The sequence below is a fragment of the Meles meles genome, chromosome 6, assembly GCF_922984935.1.
Source record: "Meles meles chromosome 6, mMelMel3.1 paternal haplotype, whole genome shotgun sequence".
Taxonomy (NCBI): domain Eukaryota; kingdom Metazoa; phylum Chordata; class Mammalia; order Carnivora; family Mustelidae; genus Meles; species Meles meles.
This window is the reverse complement of record NC_060071.1, coordinates 148,089,270-148,110,120: the sequence shown is the minus strand read 5'-3', so window position 1 is coordinate 148,110,120 and position 20,851 is coordinate 148,089,270. Positions and strand designations below refer to the sequence as shown.

Genomic DNA, 20,851 nt, shown 5'->3' with positions numbered 1-20,851 from the left:
AATCAAACCCCCTGAAGGATATTTTGTAGGTAACAAACCGATTCTAAAATTTATATGGAAAGGTACAAAAACTAGATAGTCTAAGAACTTTAAGAAAGTAAAAGCAAGATGAAAGCATTCACACTACTTGACCCCAGAATTTATGAAGTGATGGTAATGAAGACCATATGGTACTGGGAGCAGAACCCTAATTAATGGGACAGAACGGAGTCCAGAAACAGACTCACAAATATGGCCAAATAACTTTTGACAAAGATGCAAAAGCACTTCAAAGAATGATCAGTCTTCTCAACAAACGGAACACTTGGACATCCGTATGCCAAAAAAATGAACCTCACCAAAATGGATCACAGACCTAGAGGTGAAATGTAAAACTATAAAACTATAAAACTTTTTAGGAAAAAAAAAGGTCAGGTCAGGCAAAGACTTCTCAATATGACACCAAAAAAAGCCGGGTCCATAAACATAAATCACAAGTTAGACTTCGCCTGAACTGAAACTCTGTAAAAGACATTCTCAGAATAATAAGTCAATCAGAGGAAGACAATTATCATACGATATCTGATGTGAGGAATTTGAGAGGCAGGGTAGGGGGCCGTGGGGGTTAGGGAGGGAAAAAATGAAACAAGATGGGACTGGGGGTTGCTGGGGGATAAGAGGGATGGGGTGGCAGGGTGATGGACATTGGGGGGAGTATGTGCTACAGTGAGTGCTGTGAAATGTGCAGGACTGATGATTCACAGACCTGTACCCCTGAAGCAAATAATACATTATATGTCAATTAAAAGAAAAACAACACCCTCTCAAAATAAAAAGACAAGCCGCAGATGGGGAGAAAACATTTACAAATCACCTAACTGGCAAAGGTTTGTATCTAGAACATGTAAAGAAGTCTCAAGCTCAATAATAAGAAAACAAAAAACCCAATAAAAACATGGGCAAGTGATTTGAATAGACACGTCACCAAGTAAGACCTACAAATGACAAGCACAGGAAAAAGTGCTCAGCATCATTAGTCATTAGGGAAATGCAAATCAGAGCCAAAACAAGAGGGGCACCTGGCTGGCTCAGTCAGTGGAACGTGAGACTCTTGATCCCAGGGTTGTGGGTTCGAGCACTATGCTGGGTACAGAGATTAGTTAAAAATAAAACCATTTTTATTTTTTTAAAAAAATTTTATTTATTTATTTGACAGAGATCACAAGCAGGCAGAGAGGCAGGCAGGGAGAGAAGAGGAAAACAGGCTCCCTGCTTTCCTGGGCTCGATCCCAGGACCCTTCAATCACAACCTGAGCCGAAGGCAGAGGCCTTAACCCACTGAGTCACTCAGGAGCCCCCAAAATAAAATCATTTTTTTAAAAAAAGATTTATTTATTTGGGTGGGGGAGAGAAAGAGAGAGAGAGAGGGGGCAGGGGCAGAGGGAGAGGGAAAGAGAGTCTGAAGTGGATTCCATTCTGAGCACAGAGTCCAAAGCTGGGCTTGATCTCACGACCTGAGCCGAAACCAAGAGTTGGCTGCTCAACCGACTATGCCACCCAGGCACCCCAAAAACAAAATCCTTAAAAGAAAAAATGCCAAGCTGAGATAAAGGAGCAGACGACCCCCAATGCTGACAACGGTGCGTCACAGCCTGCTGGGGGTGCAGACAGCGCACGGCTGCTTCGGAAAGCAGTTCAGAGAGTTAAACATAGAAGACGTGACCCACGAGTCCTGCCTCCCCCAGGCAAATGAAAACCTTTGTCCAAAGCTTGCACACGAAGATTTACAGCAGTTTTACTGCCCCAGATGGGAGCCCACCTTCAGCAGGGGATGGGCAAACTGGGGTACAGCAACGTTGTGAGGCACTACTGGGTGGTTACAAGGGACAGGCTTCTGGTGGATCTCAAACCCACCATGCACAACGAAGGAAGCCGGACCCCAAAGGCTACATACCGCGTGAGCCCATCTACATGACTCTCTGGAAAAGGCAACATGATAGACTGGGACAGATCGGTGGTGGCCGGGGACGACGGGGGAGGAGGAGAAGCCTTGACCACAAGGGGGGAGCAAAAGTAGCATTTTTGGAGAGGGACGGAACTCTTCTCTATTTTGATTATGGTGATGATTATATGATTACACATATTTACCAAATCTCAGAGAACCGTTCACTAAAAAGAGTGAACTCTGCTGTATGTAAACTAAGAATCTAATTTTATTTTTTTTAAAGATTTTATTTATTTATTTGTCAGAGAGAGGGAGCACAAGAGGGGGCAGCAGCAGCCAGAGGGAGAAGCAGGCTCCTGGTTGAACAAGGAGCCCGATTTGGGACTCAATCCCAGGACTCTGGGATCATGACCTGAGCCGAAGGCAGACGCCCAACTGACTGAGCCACCCAGGCATCTAGTCTCATAAATTAAGAATTAATTTTAAAACATCCAATGGAAGAGTAATTCTTGGCCGTAAGTTAGGTTCACAATGCCCTTTGTGTCTCAGTAATTTCTCCATTGCGCCCCTAGATGAAAGACAGACCCTTCCACTTGGGAGCTTTAAAAACTCCCAGCTTTTGCTGAGGTGTAACCGACACACCGTGACTGTGTTTCGAGTGTGAGTGTTTAGTGTAGGGTTTGATACGTGTATGATGTGTATACATCTGTGAAACCACCACACAAGCAAGATAATGAACGTATTCACCGCCACCCCCTCAAAGTTCTTAGAAGACTTTTGAAAAAATGATACAAATAATAAATCAGCTGGCTACAAGTGGGGATGGGTACAGGCAGAACTGGGGAGGGGTGGAGGAAGGAGAAGAATTAACTTTCACTTCCTGTCCTTTTGTATTTATCTCACTTACTGAAAACAAACATGCCTTTCTTCTATAATTTAAAAACATCCAACAAAACAAAGGGAAGTTCTCCCAAAATAATTGGAACAAATCTCCAAGAAATGGCTTACTGATATATAAAGTAGAAAAACCATTCTCTGGGTTTCAAAAAGCACCATATGTTTTCATCTCTTTCTAGCTCTCTGCTGATGTGCGTCTCTAACCCACGTGTCTGTGACTTTGGCTAAACAGAAACAACGAAGCACACAGGGGAATGCATGATTTAAATCCTCAGTGGAGAGAAATCTGTAACCACTTGAAGGCTTACTGGTTAATACACTATCTCCTTTATTCACAACATGTTTTCCTCTCCCATTTCCAAAATATCTTCACCCTTACAGCAAGCAGTGCTTCCCAGAACACACTGTAAATATCAGATGTAAAAATAGACGAAGGAGAGCATCCAACGTCAACTCTGAAGTGAGCACGAGACAATCACTCTGGGGCCGTGGGCTGGACACCTCTCCCAAGGACCCCAGAATCACTGCTCTGCCCTGAATAGAAAACGCTGATTTGAATCCTAAGCATAAAAGAACAAACTTGTAAGGCACTATCCAGTCACTTACAAGCAGTACGGGTGAAAACAGTGGGACGGACCTGTCTTCCCTGGAATCCCAGCATGCATCCTGGTAGACCAGCACTACTGGTCACTGTATGTACAAGGCTCCGTGGGGGGGCGGTTTGAAGAAAACCTATTTACTGATTTTTGATGATACTGTGTTACATGATCATTATGAAAAGTTGGAAAAATCACAAGAAATATGGTAAAATGGAAAAATCTGCATAAGCCACAGCATCCCAAAGTGGCTGCTGTTAACAGCTTACACTGTATTCCTCCGGGATATATGTTGTCTCCTGGGTTGAGTGTGGGTGACAGGGTCAGGGATGATACTGTGTGTCTCATTCTCGGTCCTCACCCCGAACCACAGATGCGGGCCATTCCAGAGCCATCCATTTGACGCAAAGTGCCTGGAGCCTCCCAGTTCATCCTGCCTCTGATCTAACCAATTCCTTTTCTGATCTTCAGCGGGCATCACTACTAAGCCTCGTTTTAATGTTTTTGTCTCTGCAGGAAGCTCCACACTGAATGGGCATCTACTGAGCTCATGGAAAGCACCAGCCAAACTCAGAAGAAACGGGAAAGCAAAACCAGCCTGTCCCTCCTGGGGTCTACAGCCTAGGGAAGGTCAGAGCTGCCGGTGGGTTCAGCGGGCAGCAGGAAGGCTGCTCGGAAGCTATTCTGAAACTTCCGCTGTGCTGAAGAGTGACCTGGGGAACACGTGGCTACAGGGCTGGGAAGCAGCATTTCTAACAGGCACCCAGGGGGTGCCCATGCTGCAGCCTCTGAGCGGTGCTCTTCTGGAGAAGTGGTTCTCAAACTCGGGTCTTGGGACCCTTTCAAACTCCTAAAAATTACTGAGGACCCCAAAGAGCTTTTGCTTACAAGTCATTTCTGTTGATGTTGACTGTATTAGAAATTAAACTGGAAAAAAAACCAAACATGAATCTATTAAAAAAACAATGAGCTCAATGTCTCAATATAAATATACATTTATATTGATATAGATACACATTTATATTGATATAAATATATAACGTGTATTATATATAAATAGAAAATGATTTTCATAACAATTAGTTATTTCATTTCCTTTTTTTTTTTTTAAAGATTTTATTTATTTATTTGACAGAGAGAGAGACAGTGAGAGGAGTGGGAGAGGGAGACTGAATGAGCCACCCAGGCACCCCGTGTCAGTTATTTCGCAAGATCTCCTATCACATAGGAGACAGGTGACTCTCTTGAACAACGCATGGGCTAGAGGGGTTGACCCCCTGCACAGGTCTTTTGACTCCCCCAAAACTTAATTACTAATTAAGCCTATTGTTGACTGGAAGCCTTACTGATAACATAAATACTGATTAACACATATTTTGTGTGCTATATGTAGTATATACTATATTCTTAAAATAAGGTAATCCGGAGAAAAGAAAATGCTAAGAAAATCTTGAGGAGGAGAAAATACATTTATGGTACAGTATTGTGTGTACGTGTATATACACATACCTATTAAGTCTGGGACACCTGGGTGGCTCAGTCAGTTAAGCCTCTGCCTTTGGCTCTGGTCATGATTCCAGGGTCCTGGGATCGAGCCCCACATCAGGCTTCCTGCTCAGCAGGAAGCCTGCTTCTCCCTCTAACACTCCCCCAGCTTGTGTTCTCTCTCTCTCTGTCAAATAAATAAATAAAAAATCTTGGGGTGCCTGGGTGGCTCAGTGGGTTAAGCCTCTGCCTTCGGCTCAGGTCATGATCTCAGGGTCCTGGGATTGAGCCCCGCATCGGACTCCCTGCTCCGTGGGGAGCCTGCTTCCTCCTCTCTCTGCCTGCCTCTCTGCCTACTTGTGATCTCTGTCAAATAAATAAAATATTTTTAAAAAATCCATGTATAACTGGACCTTCTTGGTTCAAACCTGTGTGGTTCAGAGGTCAGCTGCATTTCCTAAAATAAACAAAAACTTAGGGAGAAGAGTGGCATTTTTTCCATTTTTGCTAATCTCTTTACTATCTGGCTTAATAGAAAACAGCCGATTCCCATGTCTGCTTCTACATTCTGAGTGCTGGTTTGGTTGAAATACAGGAGGAAAACAATGTACTGTATGGTGACTAACACCACATAATTAAAAAAACAAAAGATGACAGAAAAGAAAAGAAAAAATGTCTTTTAGAGTTTGTAGTTGGAAAAGGGAGGAGTAATCAACAGCCCGTTTGGATAACGTGGGCTTCGGTGATACTACATCCAAACTTGGCCAACGGTGGTCTTCCTTATCAAGGAGGGGCTCTGTGTCAAGATCCAGTGGGGTGTCTTGCATTCTGAATGGCTCTCGGGCCCACAAATGATTATAGAACATTATTTATGGTGCATTTGGAGAACACTGGTTCCCTGGACTATGCAGACTCCTGGTGGGGACTCATTTCGCCTGCTGGGTTCCTACCACCACAGACCTCAGCAGGGGAGCCTGTGGCCCCGGGAAGCTGATGGACACAAGTTCCAAAATACAAATTTCTCAAATTCAAATTTTCACCCCAAAACTCAAACTCTGTCATGGACAACAAACACTGTCAGCTAGTTCCCTTTAAGTGACCTTCTCTTTTTATTTTCGAGGAGATGCTGGCTAACATTCCTGTGAATAATCGGTCTGGCTTCGAGTGACGTCACGTCAACATGGTGTCTGTGGAGACAGTGGTTTTGCTACCAGCGTGTTGACTCTGAGAAAAATGCCAATGCCTGAAAAACAGATTAACTAGAGAACTGAATTGAAAAAAACCAAACAGATGGCTGATTATATTTAAAAAATGACTGAAATGAAGAGATAATGGAGTTTATGTGATTCAGGCCTGCAACTCCCCATGCCTGGAACTCCCCCGTGGCTACTGCTCCTTTTCATCCTTGTCTCTCAGAAGTTTTTTTTTTTGAAAATAAATTGGGGGGGGGCGCCTGGGTGACTCAGTTGGTTAAACATCTGCCTTTGGTTCAGGTCATGATCTCAGGGTCCTGGGATCGAGCCCTGTATCGGGCTCCCTGCTCGGCGGGAAGCCTGCTTCTCCCTCTCCCACTCCCCCTGCTTGTGCTCCCTTTTTCCCCGTGTCTCTCTCTGTCAAATACATAAACACACACAGTGAAAACAGGGCCTGGCAGCCCCACTCCGGGTAAATACTCGAGAGACGTGCCCATGGCAGCTTGGACACCAATGCTCACAGCGGCGTTACTTGTAACTGCCACGTAGCAGAAATGACCCAGATGCCCATCCACAGATGGATGGGTCAATCAAAACATGGTCACGTCCATGCATGGAAATACTGCCGAGCAACAGAGAGAAGCAGTGACACAGGCTAGGATCTGGATGAACCTCCGCAGCATTATGCTAAGTGCAGGAAGACCACATACCCCAGAATTCTAGTTACACGGTACGGCCGGTGAGACACATCCATAGAGACAGGAAGGCAGTAGGTGAGCGGTTGCCAGAGCTGGGGGTGACAGGTTAGGGAGCAACGGCAGTGACTATTCTCGGGTATGGGGCTTCTTTTTAGGGGGTGAACATGTTCTAAAAAATGAGATGTGGGGGCACCTGGGTGGCTCAGTGGGTTAAGGCCTCTGTCTTCGGCTCAGGTCATGATCCCGGGGTCCTGGGATCGAGCTCCGCAGCAGACTCTCTGCTCAGCGGGGAGCCTGTTCCTCCTCTCTCTGCCTGCCTCTCTGCCTACTTGTGATCTCTCTCTCTGTTAAATAAATAAATAAAATCTTAAAAAAAAATGAGATGTGATGATGGCTGCACAATTCTGTAAATCTATTAAAAATCATGGGCTTATATATTTTATTATTATTAAAGATTTTATTTATTTATTTGACAGAGATCGCAAGTAGGCAGAGAGGCAGGCAGAGAGAGAGAGGCGGAAGCAGGCTCCCCGCTGAGCAGAGAGCCCGATGCGGGGCTCCATCCCAGGACCCTGACATCATGACCTGAGTCGAAAGCAGAGGCTTTAACCCACTGAGCCACCCAGGTGGCCCTATTATTATTTTTTAAAGATTTTATTTATTTATTTGAGAGAGAGAAAGAGGATGAGAGGGGAGAAGGTCAGAGGGAGAAGCAGACTCCCCACAGAGCTGGGAGCCCCATGTGGGACTTGATTCCCGGACTCTGGGATCATGACCTGAGCTGAAGACAGTTGCTTAACCAACTGCGCCGCCCCTGCCGACCGACTCTATGAGACCGTTAACATTACTAAAAGTATCAGAGAAACAAATAAGCAAATCAATGCATGTGGTATTTTTGCTGGTACCCCAACAGCTGGTTCTGCGTGCTCTTCAGATTAAAAATGGGATCTGCTCTTTTTGTTTAACTTGGGTCAACTTGGCCGCTGACTTACAAGTGGACCTCACATTCTGATCACCATCATTCTTCCAATATTTGTCTATTACAGTGCTCCAATGTGGGCCCTCCAGAGTCTTGGATCCCGGAACGCAGCCACCGTCCTGTCTGACCACCCACCACTGCACTGCTGCCGGAGCACAGCCGAGAACTGTGTTCTCCGAAGCATCGTTAGGTGAGCGGGACCCAGGCCACGGTTCAGATCTGAATTCTACAGAATAATGTTCTATGGTTGAACTCCCCTGCCCTCAGCTAAGAAGAGTGAAAGAGCGAACACCTCTGCGGGATGGAAAGAGTGAAAATGAGCTCAGAGCGAGGAAGAGCAGCAGCTCTGCTATTAGCTGGGCTGGGGGACGGCGCAGACAAAGACAAGCGCAAAGTTAACAGGAAAGGCGCAAAGACAAGCGCAAAGTTAACAGGAAGTACTGCTCCTCCCGAAGTCACAGAGCAGCTGTAAATCCCCAAAAGACACCATCTGCCGTTACTGCTGCTTCCTTCTCAATGACCCCAGACCCACTTTGCTATGTACATCGATTATTGTTTTCATCTCTCACATCTAATTCATCCAATACTTCCAACGGCTAAGCGCCCCTGCCGTTACATACGTCGGGTGCACCCACGTCCCCGTCCTGCACGTGCTCCAGCGTCACTCCTGCCTTGGATCCCACCCGTGCGCCCCGCCTCTCCACCGTCGCTTTCGGGACTGTGTATTTGAAATGGGTGAATTGCATGGTACCTGAATTCTCTCTCAGGACATTTTTTTTTTTTAAAGATTTTATTTATTTATTTGACAGAGAGAAATCACAAGAGAGGCAGGCAGAGAGAGAGGAAGGGAAGCAGGCTCTCCGCTGAGCGGAGAGCCCGATGTGGGACTCGATCCCAGGATCCTGCGATCATGACCTGAGCTAAAGGCAGCGGCTTAATCCACTGAGCCAAAGATTTTTATTCATTTATTTGACAGAGAGAGACACAGTGAGAGAGCAGGGGGAGTGGGAGACGGAGAAGCAGGCTTTCTGCCGAGTAGGGAGCCTGATGCGGGGCTTGATCCCAGGACCCTGAGATCATGACCTGAGCCGAAGGCAGACGCTTAATGACTGAGCCACCCAGGCACCTCACGGGCATTTGTTAAAAAGGAAAAAACCATATAGCAGTCCAGTCTGACAGGCAACATATTTAAAAGAAGTAGCAGGAGGAGTATAACGTCTATAGAACTTTGGATGCTCCCCAGTAAGTGGAAATGCGTGTCTTTAAAAATGCCCTGACCACACGCACACCAACCATGCAATGCTCACGGGAGCTGGCTAAGTGCTGCCTCAGGAGTCAGTGGGCGTGTCCAGAGGGAACCTCAAAGGGGTCCCCATCTCTTCAACCTGTCACGCTGGGTCCAGGCTCTGCTTGGGGTGAAGGCCTTCTACTGCTCGAGTTCTGCACCCACACTCTACCTCTCCCAGGGCCAGAAACCACTGCCCACCATCATCCCCACCATACTCCTTCTTTTTTTTTTTGGCCTGTCCCTGAGAAAAGGAACGCTCTGGGAGGGCAGAAGTACCGCCCACTACTCTATCTCCTCCCCTAAAAAAGTTCCTGGCCCACAGTGGACGCTCACTCAATAAGGGTGTCTAAGTGTTTTGGGGGGTCCACTGTGCAACACAATGAATTTCGGGGGAGGGGACAAAGTGAAGACAGTGGGAAGAGAACCCAGTTAGGGCACGATTGTAACAGGGAGAAAAGTTAACGATTATTTAAACTAAAAAAAAGTTCCAGGGCTTTTAGCATCCTGAGGAGTTTAGGTAACGTGCGCCTGCCACGTCAACGCGAGGGACGGCGATCCGAGCAGCAGGGCGGGCCCCGGTGCAGGGCTGGCGTCTGACCCAAACCAGGCCAACCACGGCCTCACGCTCTGCAGACTCTTCCCTCCTTAAAAATGGAAAAACCTTCCAATCAAGTGATTTAATACATAACAATCTGATGAGCTTATAAATTAAAACATACTCATAAATGGGTTTAATTTAAAGATAAAATAAATTTAATATGTAATAAAGAAGCATTTAAAATAAGAGGGCAGGGGCACCTGGGTGGCTCAGTTGTTAAGCATCTGTCTTTGGCTCAAGTCATGATTTCAGGGTCCTGGGATCGAGCCCCAGTCAGGCTCCCTTCCCTCTCTCTCCCTCTGCCCCCCCACCTCATGCTCTCTTTCTCAAATAAGTAAATAAAATCTTAAAAAAAAAAAAAAAAGGGAAAAGGGAATATATGACTCAGAAAGGGGATTTTTCAATCACTTTACAAGAAAATAAAGTTACTTCCCTCCTCTGCATCATAAACGAAAAAATTCCAGGAGGATTATAAAATGTATTGTGAACGACAAAATCATGAAGGTGTTAGAAGTATTAGGTTGTTCTTTAAGATTCTGGCATTTGGGAGGCCTTCCAAAGTAAACGAGAGTTGAAATTAAGCAGTGAAAAAAGAGAGTCTCCCATTTTTCTTAGTCTGAACGGGAAACGTGTCAGGACACTCATCACACGGTCTGGGGAGGGGACCCACATGGTCCTCGCAGCCTCGGCCTGGCCACACGTTGGTAGATTCTCAACCCTGAGTTAACAACAAATTAAAATAATCAAGTTGGTCTCAACTTCTGACACAACAGGTTGTGAAAACTACAAAAAGGTACATTACTTTCAAATTCTTTACCCAAAGCAACATATGAAAGTGAGAAATAAACATATTTCAGGTCACGAGATGAATCAATTCTGAAACACAGAGCTGTGGGGGAAAAAAAATCTGCAACTTAAGAAGGAGTTCAACGAAAATCAGGATATAAAATTTTAAATTAAGCACCAAGGACTCCCTTTATAACCAGGGAGTTCTCATTTCAAAGGTGGAAAACACACCAACAATTCTAAAAACACTCAACAGAAAACAAACTCAGGGTCAAACAGTATGAGTTCCAAACGGGATCCTGCAGCGGGCCTGGAAACAGGCTGCCCAGCAGGAGTCGGCAGAGGACTGAGCTTCGGAGCTGAATGAGACCAACCATGAACCAAGCGCAGAATGACAGAGGCCGTCAGCCAATCAGGGCGGCCTGTCCCGACACAAGCTTGGTCCCATCACTGTTTTAACTCTGCCCTATCATTACAATTTTCCTGCACATGTACGGGCAATATATGTTTACTTTTAAGCTATAATTGGCACCGTTACATTAAAAAGGGTATGAAAATAACTGGGAATTCCAAGGTACCCGACTCAGGGAGTTAAAGGAGTTAACGCACACAGGGCTCTCGGACTGGACCCGGAAGGTACCGGTTTCTCTCACTGTCACCGCTCGGACACCGGACACATTCCAAAGATTGTCATTCTTCCAGCACGAACTTCACCACATGAGGACTGTTTTTTGGGGGGGGGGTTGTGTTAGGCTCCACCGGCTCGGCTGACGCTGACGATCCCGGGGCCCTGCTGGTGAGTCAGGGCTGGGACAATCACTTACCATATGGACTACTTCTGGGTAAATGGGCTCTGTGATCACATTCCGATTATGGGTGATATATTCTACCATTTCACTTAAAGCAGCTCGTTTTACTTCCTTCCACTTTAGGTCACTTAGTGGATCGGAAACAAAGTCAAACAGGACACAACACTGACGTAACTTCTGGATAAAAAGCTTCTCTTGATCAGCAGGAGGAACATCTGAAAAGCAGAAAGCAAAGGATATTGATCGCAAAGATGCTTAACCCCAAATTACTGTGAAACACTTTTAAGCCTTCTACTATTTTTATTTTGAATAAATAGAGATTCAAGATGAGAGACAGGGTAGGGACGGAGAGGGGTCAAACATTCCCCAAACAGAAAAACAACTAGCAGGTAGTCACTGCTCAGCTCAGATGCGTCTTAGGATAAAATTTTTATACTATTTACTCTCTAAACCACGTTGAGAGGAGGGTTCAAAATAAGCCCTCTCAGTGCATTTGTTCACTCAGCAAATACCATCTGAGCGCCAGTTATCATGCGCTTGTGCTGGGCTGGGCAAGGGAATGAGGGCCAAACCACAGGCCCCGTCTGGGGTAGGGTGGGGGGGGGGCAGGCCTTCCCACCAGGGACACCTGCAGGAACGGGCAAGGTGAGCAGAGTGACAGGGGAAGGGCACGTGGGTGTCCCTTGGCTCGCTGGCAAACAGAGCTAGCGGCATCTGCTGCAAACACCCCAGCATGCCACGAAACACGTTTCATTCCTCATTCTGGGCCACGGTCACGACATACCACGTAGGACGCCTGGTGATCTTCAGAGGAAAGCAGTATAAAAACAGTGCAGATAGTAAGTAACAACACTCACTTGACTCGGTGAGTGCTTGTCTGGGCCGGGGCCATACTACAAGCTTTATCCACATTTACACATTTATTTTCCCCCACGTAATCCTTACCATGACACAACAGAGATAAGAAACAAGTCTGGAGGGTCATCTTGGGGCTGGACAGGGAAGGAGCCCTGCACGATCTTCCAGTACTCTGGGAAGTGCGGAAAACCACAGGCCAGCATGAGTCTGACAGCTGCCCTGGCCAGGAGGAGCTCGGCGGTGACGCGAATGCACGGGATTTAGCGATACATACACTAAAACGCGTCCAACACTTGCAAAATGTCCCCAAAGATTTGCAAACCCAGTGAACCAGAATTTTCAAAGTGATCAATACATCATGTTACAGTATCGTTCAAGGGATAAGCGAACCACTCGGAGTGAAAGTCAGTCCACTGGATTTTAATGGAATAAAATGTACGGACAGCAGGTTCCATGGTTTCACAATCCACACCGCATGCTCCTTCCAGAAGCTGCCTGTTTAAGTTCTGGTGTCACATCGAGAATATGTCCCTAACCATCGGAAAAGGCTGTTAAGACACTCTCCTTTCCCCAAACAGGCGTCTTCGTACACGTGAACCCAAACATGCGGCAAGAGAGCGAATGCAGCACAGGTGGGAGAGAGAACCCAGACACGAGAGAGGTCTGCACCACACAAAACAATGCCGCTAAGTTTGTCTTGCTTCGTAAAATATGGCTCTTTTCATAAAAAACATTATTTCTGTGAACATGTCATTGGCTTTTTTTTTTTTTTAAATGATTACAAGTGAATCTCTCTTTTTGTTTTTAAGATTTTATTTATTTGTTTTCAGAGAGAGAGAAAGCTCACAAGCAGGGGGAGCAGCAGGTAGAGAGAAAAGCAGACTCCCCCCTGAGCAAGGAGCCCCATGTGGGACTCGATCATGACCTGAGCCAAAGGCAAACACTTAACCGACGGAGCCACCCAGGCGTCCCTTGGCTTACTATTCTTAATTTTAGCATATGTGCTGCCAAAGTGATAAATATAATAAAAATACACTTCATTTTTCTGCTTTAATTTGGAATAGGGTCGATACTGGTAGGTAAGCCCACATACACAAAAGCTCCTACATAATTTTTAGGAGTATGAAGGGGTCCTGAGCCCAGAGACCTGCTGTCCCCCCATCCACCTGCACCCCAGTGAGCACCCCTGTGCCCTTGGGCTTTCCTGCCTTCAGTGGCTCATGTCGTCATCCTCTTCACAGCTAGGGTCCCCTCCCTGCTCAGAGTCCTTCTCCAAGGCCTGTCCTTCTGTCCTGGCTGGATGAGGCGCCGTGTTCTGAGCCAGTTGCTCAGCACCTGCTGTGGCTTGAAACACAGTCAGCTATCCTATGTAGCATTTTTCTTGCTTCCCCACACCTGCTCCGTGAGGGCAGGGCCAGGTGATTATGTTTTCTAGTTCTCTGCACCCCCCAATGCAAACAGCAGGCGCGCAGACATTGCCACCTGAATGGACGTGTTTGGTGGGAAACTGCGGTTTCCACAGAAGCAGCACGGGGCAGGGCGAGGGAATCAGGAGACACTGCCCAACGGATCCTTAGGAAAGCGTGGGTTCGACCTGATTTATCAACATTCTGAGTGCTCAGTGACTGCGCAATCATTTTATTATTATTATTATTTTTTTCACTCAATTGTTTTAAACGAGTGACCATCATGACTCTGTTTGGGTCCTTTAAAAGGTTTTTCCTTTTCTTTTTCTTTCTTTCTTTTTTTTTAAAGATTTAAAAAATTTATTTGACAGACAGGGATCACAAGCAGGCAGAGAGAGAGAAGAGGAGGAAGCAGGCTCCCTGCTGAGCAGAGAGCCCGATGCGGGGCTTGATCCCAGGACCCTGAGATCATGACCTGAGTTGAAGCCAGAGGCTTAACCCACTGAACCACCCGGGCGCCCCACGGTTTCCTTTTCTGAATTACTTCTTCGCTTGACTTCCAGCCTCTCTCCACACTACCCTTCACTCACCCTCCTGTTTGCCAGGATCACGTAATGTGCTCAGTCTATCGCCATGGCTTGTATGTTTGGACTCTACCTGGCATTCTCGTGTTCTGGACCCTAGGACGCAAAGAAGCCTGTGTTTGCCGCAAGAGACACCCGATGAGGACCGAGAGAGATACCGGGAACTCAAACGGCGTGCCCGAGGCCACCATGCCATTAAGTGGCGGGGCACAGGTAGGATACTGTGCTGTACTCTAGAGCAAGGGCACGCTGGGGTCACTCGGGTGCTGCTGCGCCCCACGTACATCGAAGCTCCTCAAAGCATCATTCACTTCTTTAACGCCATGTAAGAAGTGCCATTCAGAATAAAGACGAAGTTGTCACCAAAAACACTAAAACAAGTCTGTTCCAATTGAGAGGGAAGGGCAGAGGGGCACCCGGGTGGCTCAGTCGTTAAGCGTCTGCCTTCGGCTCAAGTCCTGATCCTGGGATCCTGGGATCGAAGGGCTCCCCGCTGAGTGGGGAGTCTGCTTCTCCCTCTAACCCTCCCCCAGGGCCTGCTCTCTATCAAATAAATAAATAAATAATATCTGAAAAAAAAAAAAAGGAAGAGCAGACTAAAACAGTTTTAGAGTTTTCTATCTAAAATTCTTCTAAAAGGCAACAAAATTTCAACTTTGTGGAAATTGTGTCAATTCTTCCACAGTACCAAACAGCTAAGGTGTTATGGTACTATTTCCATTTATAGTTTACCAAAAAGGTCTGTGACTCTAATCTCATCGACTTTGTATGTTTGAAACCCCATTTGTTTATTTTTATAACTTCACGGTTTAAAAGTTTTAAAAACCTTTTAAATTAGCACTGCTAATCCTAAAGAACGAGGTGTGAGTGGCATGAGCTGGGCCTACTTGACTCTCCTCCCCTGATTATCCATGTAACATGAGCCGAACGTTACAAAACAACCAGACCCCGCGGTGCTGGTACATTTGAACGTTACAAAACAACCAGACCCCGCGGTGCTGGTACATTACATTTCCGTATTCTGAACGCAAGACCGCCGCACTCTCGGAACGCCACCGCCCTGCATGTGACCCAAACCTTACAATTACCTTCATGAAGCAGAATTGAAAAAATGGGCTCTGAATTTTGCCCATGAGGGACAGTGGCTTACTTTCCTTTTAAATTGCAGACAGACTACTAACACGGACAGATGCATTTCAGAACGTGTGGAAGAAGCCTTGATCCCAACGGGGACTAACAGCTAAGCGGCACCAGGAGACAAGACTCAGTGGCAGCCTGTGGGTGCTGCCAGGAACCCCAGTGACGGGCTCTTCAACTGCGGGGGAGGGGGGTTAAGAAGTCCACCTGCCCGGGACAAGCCCAGCCCTACACTGAAACTGCTAAGAGCAAGAGGGAAATTAAAGAGAGGATCACAGTTCTGGCAAGAGAACATTTTTTTTTTTTAAAGATTTTATTTATTTGACAGGCAGAGATCACAAGTAGGCAGAGAGGCAGGCAGAGAAAGAGAAAGAGAGAGAGAGAGAGAGAGAGAGAGAGGAGGAAGCAGGCTCCCCGCCAAGCAGAGAGCCTGATGCTGGGATTGATCCCAGAACCCTGGGATCATGTCCTGAGCCGAAGGCAGAGGCTTTAACCCACTGAGCCACCCAGGCGCACTGAGAGAGAACATTCTTAATCATTATTTCTTAAGAGCTGTTACATTTTGCACACACAGTATCACGAACACCGTGGGTCTGTATAAACCTTTCAGGTAACCCCTGCCCCCCATCCTCATGACTCTGGTTATTGTGAACTTGGAACACTTCTCAATTATTTCACGGTAAATCTTGAAGGATACCAGGGAGCAAAATGTAGGGTCACACCCATGCCAAACTGGGAGAGAGGAGCAGGGAAGACACCAGCCCACGGGAAACAGCACAAACGACGCAGGGAGAAGACCGTGTCTTTCTTTTAAGAACGTACTTAGTGAAAGGAAGTCAGTCATCTGTGACAGACAGAGCCGCTCCGTGAAGGTCGCCATCCGCGCAGGGCAAGCGCGCCCCATTTTAGTTTCACACACGCTCCTGGCCTCACCGTGGCAGAGGGCAGCAAGCCTCCACCTGCCCCACCAGGGTAGGCACAGAGGGGGCAAAACTCCTAGGCACCTCCGCCTTCTTGCAATCTACACGTAATCCACACGCAGTCTACAAGCGACATACCAGACACTGGGGCTGCTCTGGGTCGTCAGTCCAGAGACCACTGCAGGCTTTCCCCAGGGAGCCCTAAATGGCTAACCGCATCCCAGCCAGCTTCATCAGGGTGTGCCTTTGGTCCCAGGAGGGGCAGGGCCCCGACACTGAATTGTAGGCTGTGATCCTGTAAGGCTGAATTACTAAACTGGGGCCCTACGGGAGGAGGCGAGTCTTGGCGGTGAGAAGAATCACTGCAAGATACAGCAGAGACCCGGCGTTCAGCAGGAGAGCTGCGTGGAGACAGCAGACCCCCGCCCCCCCGCCTGCCCTGGTGGGACACGGGTGATGGCTCTGCCCCCAGAACCCTGACCCCAGTGAGATAAAGGATGGACTGCCCCCAACCGTAGGCCTAGAGGACAGCACCGCAAGAGATGCTTCCCCCAAAGGCACCCACTGAGGACCTGTGCACCCCTTCGAGGTCACTCATGGGATATCTGCTAAGCAGCGGACACGGCCTGATTTCCAAGGACAGTGGCCACCGTGTGAGCACAGTGGGGCTCTATGAGCTCATGCCGCGCTCTGAAAGGCCCAGTGGATGGTCACCCGACCGTCCGTGAACACCTGCAAGCCACGGGCCCACGGACGGGAGACAGCTCCTAGAAAACGGGAGACAAACAAGCAGTCTCTCCCAAAGGAAGGGCCAGACCTCCAGTGACGGCATCATCTTGTCTTTCCAATACATCTGTTCTTAGTCCCAGGTGAGGGGAATAAAGTCGGAGTCAGTGGCTAACAATACGGGTAAATCTGGGATTCTCAGTTAATAACACGAATTCCACTAAGCTCTAGTAGTTCTTTTATGAGAAAGCAAGGCAGACGGCAAGGTTCTCCCACTTTAGAAAACAAAAGTTCAGCAATATCATTTTGTTTTGGAAAAAGGAAATTTTTTATTTACCATTTCTGAAATGACTCTTCTTACCCACTGCTGCCTGCGTCCCCTCTGTCCTAGGTCAAGCACCTGCAGGCAGGGACTGCTCTGTTGGTGTGCGGATGCCCCTCCCAGGACCTACACCAGCCTTAGCCCCTAGAGCCATAAGACCCCATATCTGTTAGACTAAGTTCTTTCACCTTGTTCTGTTCATGCCCTGACTATGCAAGGCCCTTTAAATTCCCTCTATCAATCTGGGAAGAATGGAGGCCTTTGAAATACTGAGTCTTCCAATACATGGATATGGAATATTTCTTCCTAAACTCAAGTTTTCCTTAAATGTCTGTCTCCTCTTTCCTTCCCTTCCTCTCCCCATTTTCCCTTTCCTTTCCTTTGTTTTAAATATTTTATTTATTTGAAAGAGAGAGAGAGAGAGAGAGACAAAGAAAGCAGGGGGAGCGGCAGAGGGAGAAGCAGACTCCCCACTGAGCAGGGAGCCCGACTTGGGGCTCGATCCCAGGACCCGAGATCATGACCTGAGCTGAAGGCAGACACTTCACCGACTGAGCCACTCAGGCGCCCCCTTAAATGTCTTTCAATAAAGTTTTGTAGTTTTCTCTTAAAAAGTGCCACATATTTTTTAGATTTATTCTCAGGTAGTTGTTATGTTCTGACGTCACCGTGTAATAAAAAGATTTAACTGCTGCGGCGACACACACACAATGATTTTGGGGACTACTTCTGTATCTAGCTACCCCTGCTTACCTCTTGCGAATCCTGGCATGATTATCTGCGTATCTTTTCTGTGAATACCACCCTTTCCCTTGTAAAGACTGACGGCGTTCTTTTTCTTGCCTGAGCAAAGTGCCAGGACGTGGCGGGACCAACTTCCTTTGCCTCTCCAAGCTCAGAGGGCAGCTCCCGCCAGATCGCACGGGGTTGGACAAGTGCCAGGCGTGCTGGGACTCCGTGGGTAACACCAACCTGATGAAGACCCTGGCCTGTGGATTCAGTGCCGTCTCATCCATACCCCACCAGAGACTTTTACAGAGTTGGGTGTGTGGACCTCAAATGCACAGGGAATGTATGACCCTCTTGGAGAAGAACGGGGCAGGGGCAACCTGCTGTTCCCGAAATAAGTAGACTTACTTAAAGCTTTATTAACAAAAACAGCCAAGCCACAGCGAACAGAGGCCAAGAAACAGGCATGCACATATATGGAGCCTTGATTTACGGCAGGACTGTATTCCAAAACAGCAAAGCAAAGTCAGCTTTCCCAATACAAGACACTGGGACAACCAGTATCCAGGGACAGAAAGGAAGGGAGAGAGGGAGGGAGGAAGAAAGAAACTGGATCCCATCATATAGAAAAATAAAACAGAAGCTCCTGGTGGGTTATGACTTAAGTTTGAAAGATAAAACTCTAATGTGTCAAGAGAATAATACGGAAGAGTATATTAAGTCAAGAAAGTGGAGGTTTTTTGTTTTGTTTTGTTTTGTTTAAATCTGGTATCGCCGACACAATGTGGCATTAGTTTCAGGTGTCCAAGGGTGGTTCAACAACTTGATACTCTATGCTGTGATCACAGGTGTGGTCGCCATCTGTCACCACACAACACTACTGGACACTGCGGATTATTTTCCCTATGCTCTACCTTTGTTTCCCATGGCATGTGCATGCCGTAACTGGGAGCCTGTATCTCCCATTCCCCTTCACCCATTTCTAAAGAGATTTTATTTATTTTATTTCAGAGAGAGAGTGAGAGAGAGGGCGAGCGCGTACATGAGCAGGGGGAGCAGCAGAAGAAGGGGAGAGAATCCCAAGCAGACTCTGTGCTGAGCGTGGAGCCTGACGCGGGGCCCGGTCTCACAACCCTGAGATCATGATCTGAGCTGAAACCAAGAGTTGGAGCCTACCAGGCGCCCCATCCCCCCCTTTTGTCCATCTTCCCACCCTCTCCCCTCTAGAAACCATCAGTTTGCTTTATTTATAGGTCTCAGTCTGCTTTTGGTTTTGTTCTTGAGATTCCACACGAGTGCGATCACACAGTATTTGTCTTTCTCGGACTGACTCATTTTACTTAGCGTTTCGCCCTCTAGCTCCATCCCTGCTGCTGCAAATTGCAAGATCCCATCCTTTTTCTGTCTGAGTAACGTTCCATTGTACATATATGTATACACACCACATCTTTATCCACTCATCCATCAACGGATAATCCTGGTTACTGTAAGTAATGCCGCAGGAAACACAGAAATGCATTTATCTTTTTGAATTACTGTTTTCATTTTTTGGCGTAAATACTCACCAGTGGGATACTGAATCATAACAGTGTTTCTCTGTCTCTTTCTTTCTTCTTCTTTTTTTTTTTTGAGGAAGCTCCATACTGTTTTTCACAGTGAATGCACCAATTCACATTTGCACCGACAGTGCGTGAGGTTCCTTTTTCTCCACATTTGCCACCACTTGTTTTTTCTTGTCTTTTTGATTCTAGCTGTTCTGACAGGTGTAAGGTGGTATCTTATTGTGGTTTTCATCTGCATTTCCCTGATGATGAGTGACGTTGAGCGTCTTTCCATGTCTTCTGGCCATCTGTATGTCTTTGAAAAAATGTCCATTCAGGCCTTCTGCCTGTTTTATAATCCAATTATTTGTGGCTTTTTGGATGTTGGGTTGTATAAGCTCTTTATATATTTCGTATATTACCCCCTTACAGGATATATAATTTGCAAGTATCTTCTTCCATTCAGTGGGTTGCTGACTGTCTCCTTTGCTGTGCAAAACTTTTTAATTTTGATGAAGTCCCAACAATTTATTTTTGCTTTTGTTTCCCTTGCTTTAGGAGACATATCTAGAAAAAAGTTGCTACAGCCAACAACAGAACTACTGGCTGTTCTCTTTTAGCAGTTTTAAGGTTTCAGATCCCACATTTAGGTCTTTAATCCATTTGAGATTTATCTTTGTGTTTTTGCACATAGTTGAACTGCTCTCCCAGCAGCACATATCGGACAGACTGTCTTTTCCCCATGGTATATTCCTGCCTCATCATAGACTGACCACATAAGCATGGGTTTGTTTCTGGGTGCTCCATTCTGTTCTACTGATCTACAGGTCTATGTTGGCTATACTCTTTTGATCACTATGCCTTTGTACCGTAACTTGAAATCTGGAATTGTGATGCCTCCAGCTTTGTTCTTCTTTCTCAAGACCGCTTTAGGTTTTTTTGGTAGTGCCCTACAAATTTTTGCATTGTTTGTTCTAGTTCTGTGAAAAATGCATTGATATTTTGATAGACAGTGCACTGAATCTGTAGACTGCTTTGGGTAGTATAGATATTTTAACAATATTAATACTTCCAATCCATGAGTATGGTATATCTTTCCATTTATTTGGTCATCTTCAATTCTCTTCATCAGTGTTTTACAGGTTTCAGAACACAGAGCTTTCACGTCCTTGGTTAAGCTTATTCCTAGGTATTTTTATTCTTTTTGGTGCATTTTTGAACAGAATTTTTCTTAATTTCTCTTTCTGCTACTTCACTGTTAGTGTATAGAAATGCAACCAATTTCTGGGTATTAGTTTTGTGTCCTGCAACTTTACTGAATTCACTGATTACTTCTAATACTTTTTTTGGTGAGGTCTTTACCACGTATAGTATC

The 20,851-nt window shown here is 46.4% G+C and overlaps 1 protein-coding gene across 7 annotated transcripts in view; it reads right to left on the bottom strand.

Annotated features, from left to right (window-relative positions):
* Positions 1–20,851, bottom strand: part of PPP2R5C (protein phosphatase 2 regulatory subunit B'gamma) — a 122,419-nt gene that overhangs the window by 36,623 nt on the left and 64,945 nt on the right. For all 7 annotated transcript variants that reach the window (XM_046009354.1, XM_046009357.1, XM_046009355.1 and 4 more), the window contains one exon: positions 11,269–11,468. In XM_046009354.1, coding sequence (XP_045865310.1) covers positions 11,269–11,468 — 200 coding nt within the window. The remainder of the gene's footprint in view (positions 1–11,268; positions 11,469–20,851) is intronic.